The 24214-nt window shown below is 37.0% G+C and overlaps 1 protein-coding gene across 6 annotated transcripts in view; it reads left to right on the forward strand.

The window, feature by feature from the left end:
- The window catches only part of MTMR1 (myotubularin related protein 1), a 38725-nt gene that overhangs the window by 10157 nt on the left and 4354 nt on the right, over positions 1-24214 (forward strand). For all 6 annotated transcript variants that reach the window (XM_074148282.1, XM_074148281.1, XM_074148283.1 and 3 more), the window contains 11 exons: positions 286-380; positions 597-704; positions 1116-1217; positions 1902-1985; positions 2641-2790; positions 3562-3750; positions 4242-4427; positions 7566-7772; positions 8593-8685; positions 13409-13522; positions 14925-15101. In XM_074148282.1, the coding sequence (XP_074004383.1) occupies positions 286-380; positions 597-704; positions 1116-1217; positions 1902-1985; positions 2641-2790; positions 3562-3750; positions 4242-4427; positions 7566-7772; positions 8593-8685; positions 13409-13522; positions 14925-15101 (1505 nt within the window). The remainder of the gene's footprint in view (positions 1-285; positions 381-596; positions 705-1115; positions 1218-1901; positions 1986-2640; positions 2791-3561; positions 3751-4241; positions 4428-7565; positions 7773-8592; positions 8686-13408; positions 13523-14924; positions 15102-24214) is intronic.

Below are 24214 nucleotides of genomic sequence, written 5' to 3' on the forward strand. Positions count from 1 at the left end.
TTGTTACCTGCCTGGCCTTACTGCTCACAGCCAGCCTGAGCCCGGCCCCAGCCCCAGCAGTTGCTGAGCAGGGGTGGGACTGAGGAATCTGTTTGTTTTCATTGCTGAGATAAAGGCAGCTCTTTCAGTCCTGACAGCATCTGAGGACTAGGCTTTCATATATAGAGGTGAAGTGTCAAAATCTTATGGAACTGCAAAAATCTTGCTATTTTTAAATGGAAATAGATTTTTATGGAACAAATGTCTATAATAGTAAAACAAAGCTGTAATTGGTCTGTTTTCCAGCTAAAGATGTTATGTATATCTGTCCATTTATGGGAGCTGTCAGTGGTACACTAACAGTGACGGACTTCAGAATGTTTATCAAAAGTGTTGAAAGGGTAAGACTTCACTATCTATCTGCATATTGTTTCGGGTAGGAATGTTACTGAAGTAGATTTCAGAAAGTGACACGTTTGATGTAAGTGAAGTATGATGTTCCACAGCAATCTATTGAACAGGAATTATAGCTGACTCTAATGAAACATACATGAATAATATTAATTTGTGTTCCTCCTAAGGTAACAAAATTAATTTGTTTCATAAACAAATTTCAGGATCCACCTTTTGTTGTTGATGTGCCCCTTGGAGTCATAAGTAGAGTTGAAAAAATTGGAGTACAGAGCCATGGAGACAACTCATGTGGTATAGAAATAGTTTGCAAGGTATGGCATGGTAGAGATTTATTCATATTAAAGTATTTTCATTTCATTTTTCTGTAAGAGGAATCTGCATGCACATGTGCTGTTTTTGTCTGATCAGTTCCCTGTATTTGAACCATTCATTTAGATAATGTATTTCAATTCCTCTTATGATACTTGCAGTCTTAAACACTTCTGCCTTTTGTCCCAAGACTGAATTCAAAGGAAAAATGGCTATTTTCATGATATCTCGCAACTCTTAATGATGATCCTAGTCATCTGATACGCACACTTACAGAACTCTGTTCTAACGTGGGTGGGATTATGTCGGTGACTTAGTGCTACATACGTGCCTTCCTTCAATCAAATTTCTTTTAGCTGCTTTTTTTTTTTTAATTTATCATAGAGTAAAATAGTGTGACTTATTTTTGACAGGATATGAGAAACTTGCGGCTGGCCTATAAACAGGAAGAGCAAAACAGATTGGAGATTTTTGAAAACCTTGTAACACGCGCGTTTCCTGTTTCTAATGGGCTGGTAAGTCTTAAGATGTAGAGAGAACTGTCACCGGCTCTCCTCTTTTTGGAAAGTGTAGTTGGGGAAATACAAGGGCTGTGTAACGAACATTGAAATGTATATTCATATAGGCTGTTACAAAGCATGCAAAGTACTCTGACTCTGTTACCTTTTTGCATTAATTCCTAAAACGTTATGCTGTGTCCTGCTGTCAGTGAAGTTAGTTAATTTGTACATAACCCTAAATATGTATGTATTGACTCTTACTTTCTGCAGTAGATAATTCAGTTTAGAAGTTCTGTCTAAAACAACAAATAGGTGCAATTAGTCTTATTATTAGTTAGCTGCAGAATGCTATTTCAGTTGCTTGTACAGGTAAGGAACTGGTTGGGAGCTAGGAGACCAATTTTCTCATGCTGGCTTTGCCATTGATGTGTTGTATGATCACAGGCAAGTAACTTCAGCTCTCTCTGGCTGTTTCCTATCTTGATTTTATTAATTATATAGCATGTGCTTGAAAGAGGAAACTGTCTTTCATTTTCCTTCTAGCACAGTGCTGTCCAGTCTTGACTGAAGGTTTTATGTCTGCTGTTAAAGAGTTTTAGAAGTGTTACATGTGAATTATTACAAGGTTCACTGTTTTGGAGCTTATTGTGCATACAGCCCATCAGACAGTAATTTATGCCTTTGCTTTGTTTTCTTCAGCCTCTTTTTGCATTCAGCTATAAAGAGAAGTTTGCTGTTAATGGCTGGAAAGTGTATGATCCAATGGCAGAATATAAGAGGCAGGTAAGTTATAGAAGTAGTTGGTGTATTTTTTTTTCTCCATCTCCCCCAGAGCCATTTAAACAAGGAAAAAAGTATCAAAGAAAACTCAAAATTTTCAACTTTAGCTACGTACAGAGTCTAGATCTCATGTTTCGATAATAAAATGCAAGCGGCCTGACTTTGAGAGTGTTGAGGGCCTGCTGAAGTTGATGGAGATCACAGGTGCTGAGTACTTGAGCAAATTGGTCTGTCTTAACATCCATTCTTAAGTACACATTTTCCAGGTGCTGTTTCTAGAAAATGCAGGCTTTATAAAAATTTGGTTTTGAATAAGAAGCATTAAACAGAAGACTAACCATAGTTTGTCATTTTAAGTCTACAGTTTCCTAGTTGCAAAAGTATTTTTATTTCACTATATGATCACTTTTCACCTGAGTGTGCAGCCTATTCAAATGGTTATTTTGCATATCAGTTTTAAAAATAATAGATAGGAAAGGCTTTCAGTGTTTTGGTTTATGGTTCAATACGAAGACATAAGTTTATAGCTTATTTAAAAGAAAAATGTGGGCATGCTTTTTAAAAAAAGGTATGTAGCATATTAAAATTTTCTTCACCCCAAACTCAGGTATGTAAAGGTCTAACCTGAAAAATACAAAAATGTTTTGTTTCTGTACAGGGCTTGCCCAATGAGAGTTGGAAAATATCCAAAATTAACAGCACCTATGAGCTTTGTGATACATATCCTGCTATTCTTGTTGTGCCAACCAGTGTAAAGGATGATGACCTCTCAAAAGTGGCGGCGTTTAGAGCAAAAGGCAGAGTTCCAGTAAGTGAAACTTTTATAAGGAGATACAAGTGCTCTACAAATCTGTAGTTTATAAGAGATTGTCCGAGTTGATTCAGGCTTTTTTTAAATAACAGTAGGCCATTTTCCTTCCTGAAAGTGGGGAGAGGGGATGGCAAAGAAAGAAGAACTGGGCTTAATAGGTTTTGAACTGAAGAGAGCAAATCAAGTGTGAGTCTTATTGCTTGGTTATTGTGCCATGTAATAATTTTTTGTTTGGGGTTAATACGTTTAAGCCATGATGGTATCTGATGCTAATTCACATATTAACTTGTGTTCTGATCGGGTGAGGAATGTGTCACAGCCATAGTGGTTTTCTTGAGAATAGACAAATTTTGCAAGTAGCGTAAGAACCCCTTTAAATATGTTAGATGGTGACAGTTTTCGTGCTGTAGATCTGCTTAGCAAGGTAGTGTACAGGTCCGTAGACTTCCACATAGAAGCAGTTTTTCTTCCTTCATTGTTCTTTTTTTTTTTTTTTTTTCTAATTGGTAAGATGCAATAGCAGGCTTAGTTTTTATTAGAAATAAAAGCTAAGATGTTTAGTGGAATCACTTTGTATTTCAAGCGCGGATTTGGGTTAAGGACTGCTAGTGTGCCATCAATGTGGTTTTGCATCAGCTTGTCCTTAAATTTACATTTGTTGATTTGCCAGGAAATAATGTCACGTCGGCGGTGTGTTTGTCTAATTGCACTCTAGCCTGCTGCTTTTATAGTAGTATAGTAAACTAAAATAATTTTCTTTTATTCCAGGTGTTATCCTGGATTCATCCTGAGAGCCAAGCAACAATAACACGATGCAGTCAGCCATCGGTAGGCCCAAATGATAAGCGTTGCAAAGAAGATGAGAAATATTTGCAGACAATAATGGATGCCAACGCTCAGTCACATAAACTTATCATCTTTGATGCCAGACAGAATAGTGTTGCAGATACAAACAAGGTATGTTGGTACCATCACTAGCACAAGTAGTTCTGTCTTTATTACAAGGCTGAAAATTGAGTAAGAGATGAGGATGAGGAGAACTTGATGTTGAAAAGAGATTAAAAAGGGTCTCTAAAGAGGGCATGGGGAGGAAGGTAAGTTGCTTGTAGCATTTTGGAAAGGCCAGCAAGAATCGAAGGCAGCTTGAAGACATAGCTGAGAAATGATGCAGTAAAGCCCAGAGAAGACCAAATGTTCCAGTAGTGAAAAGGGGAAGGTATATGGATGTATTATCAAATTGACCCTATTACAATTAGATTTTCTTTCACCTAAAAAAATGCCCTAGTTCTTCTTAGAAAAACAAAGGCAAAAAATATGTTTTTGTTAGTGCTAAAACAGTCCTTTATCTCAGAAAATTCTGAAACCTGACCAAAATAACTCTTTTGACCTTATACTGAAGTCCTGTACATGTTCTTTTTCTTCATCTGTTTTTACTTTTTGAATGACAGGCAAAAGGTGGAGGATATGAAAGTGAAAGTGCCTACCCAAATGCAGAGCTGGTCTTTCTGGAAATTCATAATATACACGTAATGAGAGAATCCCTGCGTAAACTTAAAGAAATAGTTTATCCTACAATTGATGAGACTCGGTGGTTATCAAATGTGGACTCCACGCATTGGCTGGAATATATAAGGGTAAAATACTTTTGATGTGAAAAATCTATTTTTTTTTTAAGCCATGTTTTTAACTTCCATTTCTGAAAATATTATGAAAATAATGTCTAGATTTAAGCACGTTACTTTGATCAGGATACTCCTGTAAAAATGCTTAATTTGTAAATGGTCACTTAGAACATAGCATTTTAAGCATTCCCTTATAACTTTGTATTTCCAGTTTTATAGATTGGTAGGTAATGAGTTAATTCCTGATAGCACAGTATCGTAGTGAGTGTTGGACAATGTTTTATTTTCTTGAGAGGGAATGTTTGTGAACAGTCCAGGGTTATCCCTGCTGTTTGGAAGAATGCCCTGGGAACTTCAGATTGCATTTGAACAACTGCCAAAAGGACTTGACTGTAAATTCTGCAGTCTTTCTCATCCTTCCCTCCTTCAATGCAGTGATGGTGTTTCATGTGTCGGGTACCTACATTTTCATGGGCTGTTTATAGTCAGTGCTCTACTGGGTTATAATCTGCTCCATTATTTAGCATAATATTAAAATAAATCACTACCATACTCAGTTTTACAGTCTGTTTCACTAACCTCTGAAATGCTTTTAGAGTAGATTATTTCATTACCACATTCACTCCCCTGTTTATGATGAATATGGATGGAGTGGAATTTGGTTTATTAGCAACTGGCTCAAATGTCACTCATGCAAAACATGGTTGGGATTGTTCATTAGTTTTACTCTCTTATGAAGTAGTGCTTGCTAACTGCTGCAGGAGAACCAGTAGAGGGAGCAAACACTTAAATTAAGAATTAAACAAATTTGATGATCTTTTGGGAAAAGTTTAATTTTCTTATTCTCTTGAAGTTGGACTGTTTCAAACAGCTTTGGGAATCTTGAGTATCTGGAAACCTTTTCTTATCAGCCTGGCCTTAAATACAATGGTTTATTTTTAAAAGTGGGCCTTTTAAAAGTGTTTGGGTCAGTGTCACCTTTCATTGACGTTGGCTTCGGTGGGGTTCCTGGGCTTAGATGGTGCCAGAAGTGGACGTTGTTACCACTGTTGCACAGGTGACAATAGCATAGAGCATAGCAATTTGAAATTCCATGTAAATTATTTTAAAGAGTTGACACACATGTTACATTCTTCATGAATTTCTCCCTTATGTGATACTTCATGTTATGGTATTGTAAGCACAAGCTGCACCCTGGTTTCTTAAAAGCTGCCATTACAGTGTTAACAGTGTTGATGGTATCTCGTTGTGCTTTTATCCAAGAACTGCTTGCCTTTCTTGCCTATTTGATTTGACTTGTAATAGCAATTAACAAATCCACAGCTTTAAGGCATCTTCTGTTGTCTGGGCTCAGACCAGTGTGATTGTGTCCCGGTTCAATGTGATGCATTACTGGAAATTCACCTTCCTAGCACTGGGCACCCACAGCACTTTGAAGATGGTCCAGGAGCGTCTGGGGAGGTGCTAGCAGTGTTCTGTGTGTGTGAAGACAGTAGTGACAATAGGAGTAGAGTCACTTGATGCTTTTTGCACAGCCAGGATGTTTCCTCATGCCCCCCAGGGCGTTTTCTGTCTTTCAGGGTAGAACTTATGCTATTAATTATTTTTAAACCAATTCTCATTTTCAAAACCAATCCAAAGCCAGTTATTCATCCGGAGCCCTAGCTGAAATACTCTGATGGTTGCGAAGTTTTGAAACATCTATAAAGAATAATAGTAGTTTGTGAAGGAAGCTATTTTCTAAAGGCTTTTGTCCAAAGTAGAATAAAATGCTTCACTTGCTCCACAGATACTTCCTGAATTAATAGTAACTCTGTTTTCTTTCTCCCATTCTCTGCTTATTGCCTGTATCTGCTCTATCCTTTTAGTCTCAGCTGTACTCCTTCAGAGGCGTCTGTGTTCTCGTTAGGACAATTTAGAGCAAGCTATTGCATACCTGTACCTTATATAGATCAGTTTTCTCTTTTTATTGAAGACCAAACTGTTTTAATATTTGCACTTTTTTAGTGCAGTAGAACTTTGTAACTGAAGTAATTGGCAATTAACTAGTTCAGGCCACAAGCTTTGTTCTCCCATAGAAGCTTTTCTATTGTTTCCTGTTATTTCCATCCTGGCGTTCTTCAGTTTTACCATAAAAGATATACTCAGTGAAAGATACAATCAGTGCAAACGGTCTCTAAAGCATGGTTCTTGAAATAGCTTTGAAGACTGGTCTTGTGTACAGCTTCTCCAGTGGATGCTGGCTTTCCTGCTTCCCAGAAGATGTTTCTACATGCCTGAGAAGGGAAAAACACAAGTATTTTGCAAGATTCCATTTTCTGATGTTGGAATGCAGAATGGGAATTTCTCCTGTGGTTCTATTCTAATGGTGGGGTTTCTTCACGTATTTTTCAGTGCCATGATAGGTCATGTTACACAGACGTATCTTCAGAGGAGAGAGATTTTTCAAGTTTTTTAAAAAACTACAGAGCAACATAAGAGAACAAGGGAGGGTTTTTTTGTGGGGCAGAATAACAACAAGTTCACACAGGTGATCTCAGTCCTGTACCATCTCTGTCCTTTGTTCTCCTGCACACTTCTGAATCCACACTATTAATGGTCTGCTCAGGGGTTGAATACAAGGTATAGTTCCTGCACCAATACATCAGCATAGGCTTCCAGCCAGGGGTTTCTGGGCTTTTGGGGGGCTGGATTTTGATTTAGATTAGCTGGATAGTTTGTCCCTTTCTCTAAACTTAGTAGTTGAAAACTGAAAGCTGAGGAACAAAAGAGTGATTGATTACTGTGAAAATGAACTTTGAAAACATTGAACCTTCAGCCTTTGGAATAGGTTACAGCATTTGTGTCTTTCCGTTGTGACACAGAATTTAAGATTTAATTTAGAGAAGGGATTCCTATGTTCTTTTGCTATGTGCTACTAACAATGGAGAGCTGGTAAGAACTCTGTCCTGGACAACAGAGTGCACAGTTTTTGTACCTCTAGGATTATGCATCCCACCATTTGGAAATTTCTAATTTAAAGTGATGTTGTCCAGATGATTAATCTGAAAATTTAAAATATATTAACCTTAAGAGTAGAAAATTATAACTCTTTTTTTGGTAGGGCTTTGGTTAGTATTTAATATGCTTGTTTATTTTTGTTTATTTAAGATGCTTCTTGCCGGAGCTGTAAGAATCGCAGATAAAATTGAATCTGGTAAAACGTCTGTAGTGGTCCATTGCAGTGATGGCTGGGATCGAACGGCACAGCTGACTGCACTAGCTATGCTTATGCTGGACAGCTATTACAGAACTATCAAGGGGTTTGAAGTTCTTATAGAGAAAGAATGGATAAGTTTTGGACACCGATTTGCAATGGTAAGCTGGAAGATTTAGTGTACAGTTTGTGCACCTTCAAGACTTTTATTTTGAATAGCATGTTTTCTCACAGTGCTCTGCTTCATTATCATTATTTTCTCTGGTGTCCTTCTTTTAATGGAGTGAGTGTGTCAGAGAATTGGGACCTGTTCATTTTTAACAGGAAATCTGTGTGAGGTATAATATAAAGTAAATAAGAATTAAGTGGCTTGAACATCGTGGTTAAAAAAAATCACATGACTTTTTTATGAGGAAGAGGGATTGTAACACATTGCTTCATCTTTAGCAATCTTATGAATGGAGAAACAACGAAAACAATTAAGGTGTCTAGAAGGTAAAATTGCTGGAACCATTACTCTGATTTAAGGTTTAAGTGTTTATTTAACACATGGGCTAGTGGGGAATTAGGACATAAATTACTATGACATTTTGTGGGCTCTGACTCAAGATGGTTTAGGAGAAATGGTATGTAATTATGGCAGGTGGATACGCAATAATCATTGTTTCAGTACAGTCTTAGTAAATACCTACCAGTTTGACCCACTGATAGAAGTAAATGGCTGTGCAGTAAGAGATGGGGAAACAACTGGCACAGCTTTGTTAACCAAATGTCTTTCCAGCTCTGCTTAACCACAAAGGCATGTCTGTAAGTGAATACTAGGATGTATTTTCAGTAGTTGAAAAATTCAGGTTAGCATTATGGAAGATTTGCTTGTCTGGCTCACCGTTGGAACATATTTAAGAGTTACTCAGCTTTAAAGTGTTGGGATGGTCCTGTAAATACACCAGAGTGAAATGAAAAGTTTGTTTTGACTTTCAGCGAGTAGGCCATGGAGATGATGATCATGCTGATGCAGACAGATCTCCCATTTTCCTTCAGTTCATCGACTGTGTTTGGCAAATGACAAAGCAGGTAAGATGCTTAGGAGTGTATTTCTATGGTGTCTCAGTCTTTATCTCAGAAATGTGATTCATGTAGAAGCACACATTCCTTTGCAGAGCAGTAGCATGTTTCTCTGAAGTCAGTCACGCTACGGCTGCACCGTGCACAAACAGGGAAACTTTTTGCTCAAAGTGAGGTACAAGGAGTGAGAGTAGAAGTATTGACTTGAAACCAAAATACTTTTTGTTTAAAACAGGCTTTTCAAAGGATTCTCTGATTACATAAATGAGGGCTATTGATGAGATAAATGATTTGCATTGCATATTCACTGGTGGAGTAAATGTTCATATGGATTTATATTGTCCTTAAGAAATGGCAAAAATCCAGGCTGATTGTAAACAGGGGGGAGAGGGTTCTTCTATGTGTGTCTCAAATGTGAAATGTAAGTTAATGTTGGCATCATTGTACATACAGGCCAGCATTTCTAACATACAAGCCTAATATCAGGTAAGTTTTCTTGCTTCCAATACTGCTTTTACTTCTGGGTCAGGGGACACCCCTCCCCTTTTTTTCTTTCTCTCTCCTTGAAGCCTGACATAGATCTGTGCTTTTATGGTAAAAGCTATTGTTCTGAAGTCTATATAGTATGTGATTTGTTTTGAAGAGAGGAGGATAACAGTCTGGTTCCATATGAGACTAGGACTCCCAGATCTCCTACCTTAGTCTTCTTGTTCTGAACATGGTTCGTAAAAACTTACATCATAGTTTCCAAAACTTGTATTCAAAACAGTTGTCTTCGGTGCTTTATGAAAGTTCCCTGCTGTAATACTGGGCCCTTATCCAGAGTCCCTTGAAGACTTTCACTTTCTGTGTATCTGTATTTCAGTATTAACGTGCTGTTTAGTATGGCTGGAGAAAATAAATGAAAAATTTTGCCCCTCTCTCAGAGGAAGGCTAATAACAATAGCAAAGAGAAGCAGTTCTAAACACCTGGTAGGAACAAAAGTCCTCTGGGGAGATCCTTAATTGAGAGCAGCCTCTTCTATTTTTGTGATCTCCTTTGCTGCCTCCTATTTCTTGCTATAAACAGTTTAGTTCCCTCTAGTTAAAAAAAAAAAAAAAGACAAGGAGGGGGGCAGGAATCTGTGAAACATTTTGCCAATACCACATCTGTTCAAAACCTGGATCCAGAAACTCTTCTGAAATTCATGAACAGCAGTGGCATTGAAAAATCATTCATGTTGCAGCAGGAAAAAAATTGAAAAAATAATTCTTGGAGAGTTCTTCCCACTTATTTTTATTTTTCAGTTGACTTCAACACCTAGAAAGTAGATTTGAGGATTGTGATTACCTTGACATGGCCTTATGAAAACCAGGATTCTATTTTATCCCTGTGTAGATCACTTGCTCGTAAACCACTGCTAGTTTCGTGCTTTAGAATCCATGGTAAACATATGTGAAATGCTCCGAAGCTCAAATAAGTGTTAATGACTGCGGGAGGGTGTAAGGGCTCAGGTTTAGGCATGGGCTCAAAGCAAGCAAATTTTCTTTTTTGTGTTCTGAGGGTTACATTCTTAAAACAGTCAACTTAGTACAGTGAGAGAATCTCTAACTTCCCACTAAGATGCAAATTTCCAGATAGCTTCAGAGAATGAAACTTAATCCTTGACAGCCTTATATTTTCCCTTGTTTTTTTATTGTCTTCTTGACACAAAAATGCAGTAATAGAGAACTTGAGAGCTCTCAAGTACATTGATATCAGATTTTAATAAAAAACATATGGCGAAGTGATTTCCCTCCTTTGTGAGTAAATTTTGGTAATTTTGAATAGCAGATGACAAATTGGAAAGGCCATGTGTGATCTGATGAAATACTGATGCCCTGTTAAAAACGAAACAAACCTGTAAAATTTGCGTGTAGCATTGCAGCTCAAGTAGTACTTTCTACCTTCCATGCACGGTGCCCACGTAAGGGGAAGGTATGTTTAAAGTGGGTAGAAAGTTGCATCCTCTTTGTTTACCGGGTGTCATCTGTTGCCAGAGATGCATTTTTCACTAGTTTCAGTAGCGTACTCTGTTATGATATCTAGTGTTCAGTTAACCTGATTCAGTCCAATTCCACAATCATAAAACTATTCCGCAAAGTATTTGAACTTTAAATATTACTGTTGTACAGAATGAGCAAGTTTATTTTGCATCTGAATCAGACACCACTTGGCATCGTTAGACTTTAAACAAGAGAATTCTTCGTTTAAATAACTCCTTTACAAAAATCCCAGGCAACTCCAGCAGCATCAAGTGGGAGATTTTAATGACCCATGTGTTCTCTCACAATTAGTGGATTTGACAAGAAGTAAATTTTCATTTGGGGAATTTTTCCACCTGAATCTTCAAACAGACGCTAATGGGCTTGGAACTACAGAGGAAAGCATTTTTAGGTCAGTGATTTTTCAGCAGCGGTAATAGAAGCTTTACAGTCTTGATACATCAGCTCCAACAGTACAACTCTTGTATCCAAAGACAGGGTTTCAATAAAGTGCTATCACTTATTAATAAATTAGTTGGAGTGCAACCACTGATGTATGGAATTTTGAATATGCTTCACTGGATTGGAATAGCGGCCATGTCGGCATCCATCTGATTAGTATGGACCCGCCACAACACAGAACCCTAATGTGACAAGGCTCATTAAGTGCTTTCAGTTTAAGAGAGTCCCCTTAGGAGAGGCTTTGTCTTCGAAGTTATTTCCAAATATCATTTTGATCCTTTGCAAATTATTTTTGCTCTCCGTATTGGGCTGGATGCAGGAGACTGAGGTCTGAGACTCACTGAGTTCTCTCCTGACTTGGTTCCCCACACCTACTTACCAAGTTCTGCTCACACTTTTTTAAAATCATAGCTGTGTTGTTAACAGCATTGTGTTGTAATTGAGTTTTGTCATGATTTCCTAGAGAGAAGGAAGTGCTGTAAGTGGTAACTTTTGAACATGACTGAAAAAGAGAATTTGATAATCTTAAGTTCCTGCATGTTTCATGAAAACAAGCGGCCAGGTGATTGAAAAGAAGGCAGTGAGTTGAGAGAGGAGCCCCAGCGTGAGCACACCGTGCGGTTGAACAGTGTGCAATCTGTAGCAGAGTCAGAAGAAGGAAGGCTCCTTTTCATTTTGTGAGCCGTGATATTGATAATTTCCTTACTCAGAATTTTCAGTTGAAATTTGGTATATCTTAGTTTGAGAAATCTTGGAAAGAGAATGTTTTTGCAATGTTTGACTTAAATCAATCTTCTTTTAAAAGAACGTTGCTCAAATCTTAGATCTTTCTGGGTTTGATACAAGCACAAGCGTTGTGTATTATTCAACTCTTTACTTTCAACATGAATAAACATTTGCCCTTCATAAATCACAGATGACACTGAAGAGGAATTTCTGGATCAGCTAGTTCATCCGCAGTCCCAATTGCTGCATTATTCCTCCTAGCTATACTTGTCGTCTTTCTTTTTTTTTATTTAAAGTGGCTCTTGAGTCACTCGTGCCAAGGTGTTCAGTATTCTTCAGGGGCACATAAGAGAAACCAGTCTGCTGCTTTCTTCACATCTGAAATGTTGACTTGAGATTTCTCCATATAGCAGGAAGTTCTTCCTTAGGAATCTGTAACTTTGCATTTTAGATTTCTGTAAAGATTTACTCCTTTAGTGAGAATGAACAAATTTTGTTTCATTTGTCCTGAAAATTCGTGGTAAAGAGAGAAATGCAGCTTCTTAAATTTTCCTTTAATCTTCTGATATTTTTTTTTCTCCTAAATGTTTACCATTCGCTATCTGTGTTTGAGACCCTTGTCATACTGAACGCAAAGTTATTTTGACACATCAAACAGTCGCCATATGTAGACCTATCATAAAATTTGATTGAAGAGGGACCTTTTCCATCTGAATAGGTAGCGGTCCATACAGTTTGCATTAATTTCTTTCTTTTTGATTTTAGAGCACTACAGATTAAGAGATATCTTAAACATTTTGAGTGTTTCAAGTTTCTAACTCTTTTTCCTAGAATGTATCAGATAACCTCTACTTGTGAATAAATACCTAGTGGCGCTCGGTGGAATAACAGTTCTTTTACTTCAGATGTACAGGATTTACTTTCCAATGTAAGAGAAGAGGGAATAAAGGCTTATTGTACATAGCTGATGGTAAACTCAAGGGGTGAAATGGAGAAAAGTAACTTACTTGGGTAGAAAGTGAAAGAAACATTTAAAATATATGTACATGCAGTAGTCTTTATTATCTAAATTATTGCATGTTAGAATAGGAAATAAAACTCTTAAATGTCATCATCTTCCTTCCTTTTTTTTTTTTTTTTTTCCCCCAAAATGCTGTGTTGTCCTGTAACAAGAGAAATAAAGCACATGTTGAAGACAGTTTGGGGTGGGTTAGAGCAGAATATTGTTAGAGCTCCTTAAAATGGATTGCTCTGTGTCACCAGTTTCACATTAGCTAATGTTTCTATGTTTGTATTCTAGTATACTTGCATAATGAATGTAAGGTTTGTCTCCAAGGAGTATTTATAAAGAAGTATGTAGGTGAAATGTATTATTGCAGTGGGAATTACTGAAGTTGCTGAGTTTTGCTGAAAATAATCACCAAATAAGAAAAAAAAAAATCTTATCTGAATCTTTTGGTTATTTCTTATGACTGAGTTTCTTCCTTTCTACACTGGTTAAAATAAAGTTTAAAGTAATTTTACCAATTTTTTATTTCAGTTTCCTGCAGCATTTGAATTCAATGAGTTATTTTTGATCACGATTCTGGATCACCTTTACAGTTGTCTCTTTGGCACTTTCTTATGCAACTGTGAAAAGGAGAGATTAAAAGAGGTAAATAATTAGTGTAATACACATTCTTAATTTGTTGATTTTGCATGAAAAGGCTTAAAGTACAAGACCTAAGAACACCTGGGCTGTGTTTTTGGGTACATTTGCCACATAGCCTTAAAAGACAATGCGGACAGGAAATTTCACAGTATGAGAAATATATACTGAATGTCCTGCTATTAAATGAGGTGGCACTGATTTTTTTTTTTCAGTCATTATCTGTTCAGGGGTTTGAGGGTTTTAGAAGTCCCCTTTCAGATATTTCTAGCCAACATATACAATTTAAAATAAGCATTATCAAATTATATTAGCATTTCTTTCGCTGTTTCCAAAGGAACTCATATGGTTGACTTTGCAAGTCGCTGTGGGACATAACTAGATGGAACTTATGGTTGAAGATTGTGGAAATTTAAAATATCTAAATGAATGAAGTTAGGACTCAATGAAATACTTTGAGTTTGGGGAAAAAAAATTAAACAGCTGTTAATATTCCAAGTACACTTTTGCTTATGTTTGGCTTTGTTGTTTTTAATACTTCTTATTTTTTAAAGAAAGTAACAATTCCTTGCCATATTTAGCTTTGCTATTTTTTTTGTTTATCTCTACTGCTTCTGTAGGGAAAAAACTTGCATGTAAATACCACAAGATGGAGCTGAATAACACATTCTCAGTAAATGCAGGGTTTCCAGACAGCTTTCTTTCATAATTGAATAGTCAGATGCAATTCTCAATAAAGAAATGCAATTTAAGACACAGCAGTAGTAGAAACACAAGCTTTACTCCACTGAAGGACTGTTAAATTGCAAGACGAATCTGATGTAAATTCAGATTTCCAATCTTTGATCTAACCATGATTATGCTGATTACATTTAGCATAATACAACTTTCAGAAGTGCAAATAAAGATAGAATAGGCATTTTAAAGCATAGTATCAATTGATAGGAACAAACAGTGTGAGTGGGAGAATTGAATAATTATTTTTCACAGATGCTTTTTTGGATCTTCCAAACTACATACCCCTTCACAGATTTTACTTGTCAAAGCTAATTTAATTTTTTTTTTCAGTTGGTCAGTGTGTAACCATATATTTAAATAGCTGCTAACATTGCTGTAAATTATGAGCAGTACAGCTTTCTTTTGCTCAACTAGACCTTAGTGTCTTTGAAAATAGTATGCCTGAATCTCCTTTCTCAGCTAGCCTCGGACCAGAGTAAATGTTCAGATGTTTTGCTGAAGTTTTAAGGCTGTTTAATGATCAGCTACTGGACGTGTTCTCAGAGTGCAATTTTCTGGTAGACGAGGTAAATTTCACAGACAAAATTACTGATATGTAGATGTTAACCTCATATTTTAAGGTTTTACAGTCCATATGATTAATTATTTTAATATTTTTTTTTCCAATCAGGAGGTAAGCACAAAGACTGTATCGCTGTGGTCCTACATAAACAGCCAGTTGGATGAGTTCACAAATCCTTTCTACGTAAACTATGAAAACCACGTCCTGTATCCTGTTGCCAGTTTGAACCATTTGGAGCTATGGGTGAACTACTACGTCCGATGGAACCCACGGATGCGGCCTCAGGTATGAGCTTTCACATGACTTTTATAGTGAAGATCACGGAAATTTTTAAAAAAGATTATTTTTCATAGTGTTGAATGCAGCTTTTAGTTTCAAAAGGGGCTCATCTGTTGCACATATTTCAGCTGGTAGAGGAAAAGTGATTTTTTCAGAAAAGATGCGAGATGTGCTCAAACTTGGTAAAATGATGTTTTCTTTAAAGTCACCAGTAGAATAGGGAGTTACAGTATCACTTGCTGGCTTGTGTAAAGCAGCAGATTAACAGTATTTGTTGTCAGAAAATTACCTTTATAACACTTCTATAATACTTTGTAACACTTTTTAATACTTTTATTGCCTTAACCTTCTTGTAGAGTTTAGGGTACCTTTGTTTTTAATCATGTTTTGCCCTTTAGGAACAATGATATAAAATACAGCAGCAGTTTCTGAAAGAATCAGGCTCTGTATCGACTCATTTTGTAGGCTCTCTAAACTTAGCATCACATAGGTGCTTGTTTTCAATTGACCTTTACGGATTCAAGCTGGCACGCTAAAGATTAAACACTCCCTATACATGCTCCTTGATTCATCCCGTATTTGTTCTTATAAGTAACGTCTGCTATTCAGATAAATCTCTAAATCTCGTCAGACAAATACTCCATATGCTCTCATGCTTAGAAGTCTGAAGAAAGAACATTCAGTTTGTGTCTCAACCATAATATATCTGAGGGTGCTGCACCATCTCTCTATTAAGGTAACTTTCCAAGGTACCCCCAAGCATATTATGATAAATTACCTGTATAGTGACCGCTCGAAAGCTGCTTTCATCTCCTAGCAGTTAGAATGAGACGTGAGTTTCAAATTTATTAGACATCCACAAGTCAGAGGCTGTTGTAAAAGATGATGTTCCAAGGTAAGTTTCAAGGACAGTTCGCTGGTGGAAGTCCAGGCATCTGAGAAATACCTTTTAAGGTCCTGGAAAAGCCTGGATTGCTTGCTTTCTCACGGAGGTGCTTCCTCTGAGCTGCTTTGTTTCCCTTACATGCTATTTTGGTTGATACAGTCCTATGACTGTTAGGTGCCTGTTAGGTGTTAGCATGTGTTAAAACTTGAAAGATAGTATATTTTAATCTTTATGGGTTTAAAGTAAAATTGTCAGCTGCTTTTTAGCAGAATATTGTCTTTCCCTTAGCTTGTTTGCTGAAAAACGTTTGCGCGATTTATGCACGTTTTAATATAATCAACCTGCAGCAGTGTCAGTTTATTATTTGTATTTAATTGAGATCTGTAGGCCCTGAAAGCGAGCAGGCTTTGCAAACACACATGAAATCTAGTCCTCCCCATCCAAAAGAGATAAGGGTGGGGAAGAGATGACATAATGAGAAAATACCAGAACTGCCATATCCTTAGTGGCCAGCTCTGCTCACTGCCACTGGGAGAGCGCTCTGCCTACTTCTATTCATGTGAATCAGTGATCTTCATTGCTCTTTGAAGATCAACGATTCCCTCAAATCAGTAGGTTGAAGGCAACAAAATTTGATGATCTGGTAAATGCCTTAACTTTACTGCCACCTTCTTTTCTTGAAGAACTAATACAATTGTTTCGACGTTTTAGATCTACCATGTTAGCTTTGTCTTGTGGAGATACATCATGCCTTTCCCCTTGTCTCTGTCCTGAATTTATGTGATATTTGTGACAAATATTCAGAATTGTTTCACATCTACTTGGATAAATTTGCTGCAGAAATTACAGGTTTTTATGGCAGAATTGTGTTCTCCAATCTAATTATGAAAGCGCAAGCTCATGCACACAAGTAAATAACAGTCTTTGTAATGACGATATACTGAGTTTGCTCTCTTCTGTATTTACATTGCCTAGTGGCACACCCCGTCAGCCGATTCAGTAACATTCAGACCATTTCAGTAACAGCAAAAAAGGCAATCACCATTGCGATGCCCAGCAGGTCTTCACTTATCTTCAGTGAAAAGATTTCTTAAATAATCAGTGGATTTATTAAAAGAATGGGTATCTCCACCTACTGAGAAAAGGTGTTTTTTGTTTAATAACTTTAAGTGTGGTTCTTTTGTTTTTCAACTGGAATAAGAGAAAGTTAAATATTTAATGTTCCTGAAGAGCTCTCTGATGAATAGCAATTCAAGGCAACCTTACATACTTTATCAGCACCAAAAACTTCTTTAGGAAACTAGAAAATGTTTATTGTTTTCTAGGAGCTCACCAAAAAGGAGAAATGCCTAATGACATGAGTTTAAGGGAAGATGAAGAATAGTCCTTTAATATAATCAGAGTGGATGTTTCATACCCATTATCAAGCGTCTTTATATTGTGGGAGAGGAAACGCTCGAGAGCAAAATGGCAGATTTTGGTTGAGGCAATATTTTAGGTTTTCTGGTTTCAGCATTATTAGTGAGTGAGGGTTGAATTTTAAATGGACTGAGAGAAGTTAATCATTGCACTTCATTGACTCTTCTATTGGAAATGATTGTGCATCATCTTTAGTTTTTTTAATATGAAAATTACTGAATGCTAACTGGATATAAGCATTTATTTTTATTTTGTTGTACTCTGTCTTCAAATCTCTGTGTCTCATCAGGCCTCTGACAGTACAGTAAGGTCTGATCATATTCGTCATTGCAGTAGGACATATAGAGTTCAGAGTTATTCTTATGTTCTGTAAAGAAAACTTTGCTTATAATGATGTACCTTCAGTTCTGTCCAAGTTTGAATTGGTATTTTTGGTGGTGTTTATTTGCATCAGGAGGATGCAAATTTTAGGATTACAGCTGTATTGCAATAGATGCTGTGCAATTAGGTGACACACAGTCTCCTTCCACAGGCTTCAAAGCTCAAGTGTCTGAGAAGTGAATGACGTGGGGAATTCTAGGTTAAATGTGGACATCTCTTGTAGATTCCCCTTTTGCTAAACTGTGCTTCAACAAGGTCATCCTAATTCTTAAGTGAAATAAAATGTTCCTTGGTTTCAGTTTGGAGGTGTTACATCATTATTGACTTCTTGTCCCAAGAAAATTAGATAGATTTTAGTCCTATGTTATTTGAGTTCATTGACTGAAAAGAGGTTTTTTTCAGATTTGCCCTTTCCTTGGGTTGAGAAATGTGTATTTGTATGTGACTTGTGGAAGACAAGCTCTTTCGTTCTGTCATTCGGAGGTGTGTGCTCAGTGGATACCAGCCACTGGACTTAGAGGTGACCCTACTAGTCTAGAGTAGATAAGATGGTATAATGCTTTTGAATTTTTTCAGTTAATGTCATATATTTCTCTTCCCTTTCCTATGTAGTCATTCAGACTTCTTCTTTATAATGGTTTGAGGGGTTCTTACTGCCAGATATCAGCTAGTTATCTGCTTGGGCAACTCTGGAAGGTGGGGAGAACACAACAAATTATTTTCCTGAATATGACTTCTGCGGGAGCTGTATTTTTGAAATAAGATACTCTTATCATTCAGATATGCAGAGCATTAGTAAAAGTTCTGGTCCTTTCAATTCAAGCTGTGCCTTCCTATGTGAGAGGCAGGAAAAAGAATGTATTTTAGTCACAAATATGTTTAGTTGTTTTTATGCCTTCTGGGAAATTACATTTTTACCCTTGGAGTACAGGGCTTAAACTTGTTCTGTTTTAATTGTTGGGGTTTTATTATTTTTTCTTCAAGCTCTGTTCTGGAAATGTGGCCATGGTGCTAGAGATAGTATCACAGGAATCCCTATAAGTTTTTCAAATCAATCTTTTCCTTGTGTGTGTGTAGACTTTCATCCAGAATATAAGGCTGGCACCATCTATAACCTAGAAATTCAATTCAGCGACTGGAATGGGATCATCTGCTAAAGGCAGTCTTCAGAGCTTCCATGAAAAGCCAGGGGAAGCCTGTTCATAGGTTAACAGTTGCCTTTAAAAAAAAGGAAAGGAAAAGGTAGAAATAAATAACTGTTTGTTCAGTATATACAGAAATGATCTGGAAAGCATATAAATAGGTTACAATGCTGCTTTTTTTTATGCTGTGTATAGAATTGTAGAATGATTTGATGTGTTGAACAGTTGAGTGATTAGGTGTCAGCTGAACTTCAATGTCAATAAACACAAAATATTGCATATTTAAAAGAACAAATAAGATGCTAAGTGTCTGGAAAATCGTTGAGAATGAACTGGGAAACATAATTACTGAGATGCTTCATCCTGCACATAACAGGATAGGACTTACTGTCTGGCACGTGGGGTGTTCATATTATTTATTACCTGCCTTAAGTCAAATTGCCTGGCTTTTTCCTTTCTGAGCATGTTGACATTGGTTGTAATGTTTTCAAAGTTCGTACATATGATTTAAGACCATTTTGTGGCAGGACAAAGCCATCATGTGGCTCTGGAAATGCTTGGCACTGCTGGTCTGTGATCCATGGTCTTGAGTCCATCTCTTTGCATGAATGAGTGAGGCAGGAGATGTTGGGAGAAGGAATCGCCTCGTCAGTTAGGTAGCTGAGTGTTGCCCTGGCTAAGGAGATTTCATTTGCATTCATTTGCATTCATTGCATTTACCGCAGTTTCTTGTGAGACAAGGCAAGTTTCTTACAGTACCTGATAGTTTCTCTGGGTGTCTTAAGTCAAGATTTCCAGTCTGATTTACTGCAGGTAGCTTGCACCTGCAGATAAAACTCTCGGCCTTCAATTGATGTGGAAGAAAATAAAGACTAACGCTTATCCTGTGTGCTGAAATAATCTGTAGTTACTTAAGAAAAAAAAAAAAAGATTGGTATCCTGTAATGAGCACAGCATCAGTACATGCACGTAAAGGGAGAAACTAGTACTGTACAAATAATCTTCATTTTTGGGAGTTTCTGACATATTTTGAAGAGCAAGCACTCAAAGCATTGCTCTAATCTATCAGATGTCTAAATCTAAATGGGCTGTAGGTTTTAACAAGCAATGGCATCAGCTTGTAGCGTGTAGAGTTTCCCGAGTCTGGAAATCTATGTGGTTGTTTGCAAAATTCTCTGTTTCAGTTCCTACATCATAGGAGTCATCATTTCTGTTTGCTAGTCATTGCTTTTCCAGAAAGCCAGGGAGTTTTGCTTGGTTTCCCAGGAATGTACCACTACAGTAAGTGTGGAAGTATTGATCATTATTGAAAACTGCTGTTTTCATCATTTGAGATTTCCTTTTTCTATGAGTATACTGTTAACTAGGTTTTAAAAGCAAGTCTGTCAGAGTTCCAGCTCTTCGTGAAGAGGAACAAAAAGCTCGAGTGAGAGATATTGTTGTCTTTCCAACGCACAGAGTAGGTTTTTGAAAAACCGGCAGTCTTAAGTCAAGCAATGAATTTAAAATAACCATTTTGTCTGCAGCCTTTCTTCCCTGTTGCTAAAATAGATAAAGTATACTTGCTGAACAAGACAAAATGCATTCACTCTTGAACGATTTTCATGTGAATGACTGTCCTTGAGCTAGTACAGTAATACACAGTAGATATCCATCCAATTAAGACTTGGCGGTACTATAAGTGAGTAGCTATTATAATTTCTTTTATACCTATCCTTGTGTTGACAAATTTTTGCTATCCAAAAGCACTCCAGAATCCTGAAGGATTACTTGGGAATGAAAACCTGAAAATCAATACTGAAAGTGAACTGTAGCAATTCTGTGAAGAGGAAGGTTTGAATTTTTTAGGAGATGAAGCTATCTTATGTCTAGATGGTTTTTATGCATTGTAGTATGTATATTGTATAGCATAACTGTAGTTTCTGTGTGAGCATAATTAAGAAACCCCAGTTTTATCTTTCCTCAAGTCCTCACCCAGCAGGAATAATTTATTATAACTGTGAAGTGGTGTGTTCTGAGAGTTACAGTACGCCAGCTTCTGCTTTTGATGTACATGTGGATAATTCAGTTTAAAAAATTGTTTCGTATCAATGGTATTTTAAGCAATAAAGAATATTTCTTTAGCAGTGTTCTAAGCATTTTTCAGCTCATTATAGGCAGTGGGTACCTTATCTTTATAGGAAAAGTATCTGCTTTTGAATCAAATAGGCAGCAAAGCTAACTAATTGGGAAAATAAAACCCCATCCGTTTTAACTGATTAGTTTGCAGGAAGCTACAATCAGTTGTTTCCAAGTGAAGAACGCTACTTGGCTCTCTCAATTTTGCAGCATTTTTCTGTTTTTTACTGGTTGGGGCGGGGATTCAAATATTGCAAATATCACTAGGAGTGCGAGAATCCTATCAAGTCTTACAGGGGAAAGAGGCTGCTTGTACCCAGGGAGAAGAAGCTCTCTGGATAGACAGGGCAGCTGGCAATATCCTAGGTAAGGGAGAGAGGGGAGAAGAAGCAAGTAGCATGGAAGTAGTGCAAGAGTAGAAGGTAGATAGAGGTGAATAGATTGTAGGAGGAGAGGGATCAGGTCCTAAGTTTAATCATGGCTAGATGCAGAAAATTTGGACTGGAAACTTAAAATAATGTTGAAATGGGCAAAAATGTGAATTGTTATCCTTCTTGGTTTCTGAGTCAATATTATAGTAGCAATTAAAAGGAAAAAAAAAAAAACCCTGAAAAATCTTCTCGAGGTGGAGGTGTTGCAGGTAAATTCTCCTCTGGCTTTTACAGGGCCAGGTTTCTGTTTAACGCCTGGAGCAAGGTCAGGCTTCCCAAGGATCTGGGCTCTTATTCCCACTACTTAGTGCTCCTTACTTGGATTACCAAGTATTACCAAGTACCAGTACTTACCAAGTCCCTGCTGGGATTGTATTGCTAGCTATATTAGATGTAAATGCTGGCTTTGTTTTGGATTGATCAATTTCTAATCTGCTTTCAGTAAATTTTATGTAATTAGAGAAATCTAATTTTATTTCTTACAAATAGTTAAATGACAAAATATGTTGATGAGGCTAATGCACCAAAACCTGTTAAAATGTGGTACATTCACCTTTATGTTTCTACTTTTTTTTTTACTGGAATATCTTGTTAAATAACAGAAATGAAATTTATTGTTTTTCAGCCCATTGAGGTAATAGTTTAAATAACATGTGAAGAAACATCCTGAAGACCTAATGAGCAATGGCCCAGCCAATTCTCCAGCCCAGCAAAACTGCAGATGTGCTGATGGGTTAGATTCTGTCTGTGTGAGCTTCCCTTGGAGCGTGGACAGAAATGAGGGGGCCCTGGCTGTAGTGGCCGGGTGTTGCCTAGCAGCGTTACTGCAGCAACACGCTGGGAAGCTGCTGTTACAAAGGAAAGGATGCACACTTTTCTGAAAAATCTGCTATCAATACAGTGGAGTAAAGCAGCAAAAAATAACTTGAATGCAACTGCGTGGTGGGTGCAGAGTCATCTTTTGAGCTTCCACTCCTAGTTTGAGAGGCAGGGTAAGAGAGCAGAAAACAGTATCTCTGCTGTCAGACTCCCAACAAATTCATCTCGGTCAGATCAATTATACGATTTCTTAACAAGACTGTAATAAAAGCTTGCCACGGAGACACTACTTTTGCTGTGCAAGTATACGCTTCTAGGGTTAAGGTGGTAACAAGATCTTTTAATAAACCATCTTCTCCAAACTTCTTGTTCCTTACAGAATCTGTCACTCTTCCACTTCCTTTTATTCTAAACAGTGAAAAAGTAAAGGAGAACCTTGTTCACAGCAAACCATTACAGGAGTTATTGTGAAGGTTGTTGGACCCGTTCCTTTCTGAAGTCTTTATTTGAGAGAGGAATCACATGCTGAAATATAATGGTGTGAAGTGACAAAAATGGAGATAGATATATGTAAGAATTTGCGCAGGATGGTATGAGGAAATACTGGCAGCAACAGGTCTGCCTGGCAGTATGTCTTTAGGAAATGTGGAAGTGAACTAAACAGGTTTTTTAATGTATTTTTTTTTAAAAGGTTTTTGTGAAGCTGGTTCATTCTCTTTATTTAACTCTTTTATTTATAAATAACTTTTATTTATAAATAGTAACTCTTTTTATTTATAAATAAACTCTCTCTGTTTATTTAACTCTTCCTCCTCCTTCCAAGACAGAAGGAGGCTTCCAGAAAGCTGCATAATCCCTGTTCTATTTGGTTCTCTTAATGGTTTCATTAAAAAAAATAAAAATACACATGACTTGAGGTCAAGGCACTTTCCCCCTTTTCCTCTCTAGCACCATTGTCTATCTTTTAATTCTTTCACATTTGAATTTGCTGCTTTTTTGAAAAAAGAGAACTTACAGTGGCAGAATTGAAGACATCTGGGGGAAAACACAGCTCCTCATGCCAGGCTGCTTTTCAAGTCTTCTTATAAGAATTTCTATAGTGTTTTTTTATATATCTTTCAGCTGCCTATACCACCTTTTTCTTACCCCATGAGTATATAATTCTGACATGGACCTTTATCACTAAGAAATCAGTTATTGTCAGCTGCTTGAAAATACTCTGAAAGTGCTAAAGATTTCTCTAGACTGAATTTGACATGTTATTTCATGAAATTAAAGTATGTATCAGCAGTTTAGTGTGTGAAATCTATTTTTTGATTTTTATTGTTTTAAATCAATGTGCATCTATGTGATGCTGTGTTAAACGAGAATCTTTTCCTGGGGAAGACTTGACATTAGAAAACCATTCGTGTTTACGCTACCGTATGAAAAGGCATGATGATATTTATGTAGAACTGTCTTGCAGTATTTACATCTAACATGCACTTATTGAAAGATGGCTAACATTTTAAAGCTGACCCTCTTTTTTTTCCATTATAAAACCCTACTCTGCCTTGCTTACAGCTTTGCTGGACTCTAATGATACATACGGAGTCACCAAGTATGTGTGTCTGATGGAATTGTTTTGTAAAACTTCATCCAAGAAGGCTCAGTTGCTTATGAGAATGTGACTAAGAAAAATGTTTTCCCATATGAAAATATTGGTATTTTACGCTTCTTTTGTTGGGGCAAGGGGCTGTTTTTTTCTGTAAATATTACATCTCTACGGCAAACATGGGATTTTAGTAAGAGAGATTATGTTTCAGAAATGTGCCTGCTCATATCCTGGAGGAAATTCATCCAATTTGGAGGTCTGAGGCTGGAACAATCTTAGTGAATTCTCAAGGACCGAGAATAAATGAGACTAAAAGGACTGAGAGATGT

Source organism: Numenius arquata, chromosome 5, assembly GCF_964106895.1.
Source record: "Numenius arquata chromosome 5, bNumArq3.hap1.1, whole genome shotgun sequence".
In the NCBI taxonomy this organism is placed as follows: domain Eukaryota; kingdom Metazoa; phylum Chordata; class Aves; order Charadriiformes; family Scolopacidae; genus Numenius; species Numenius arquata.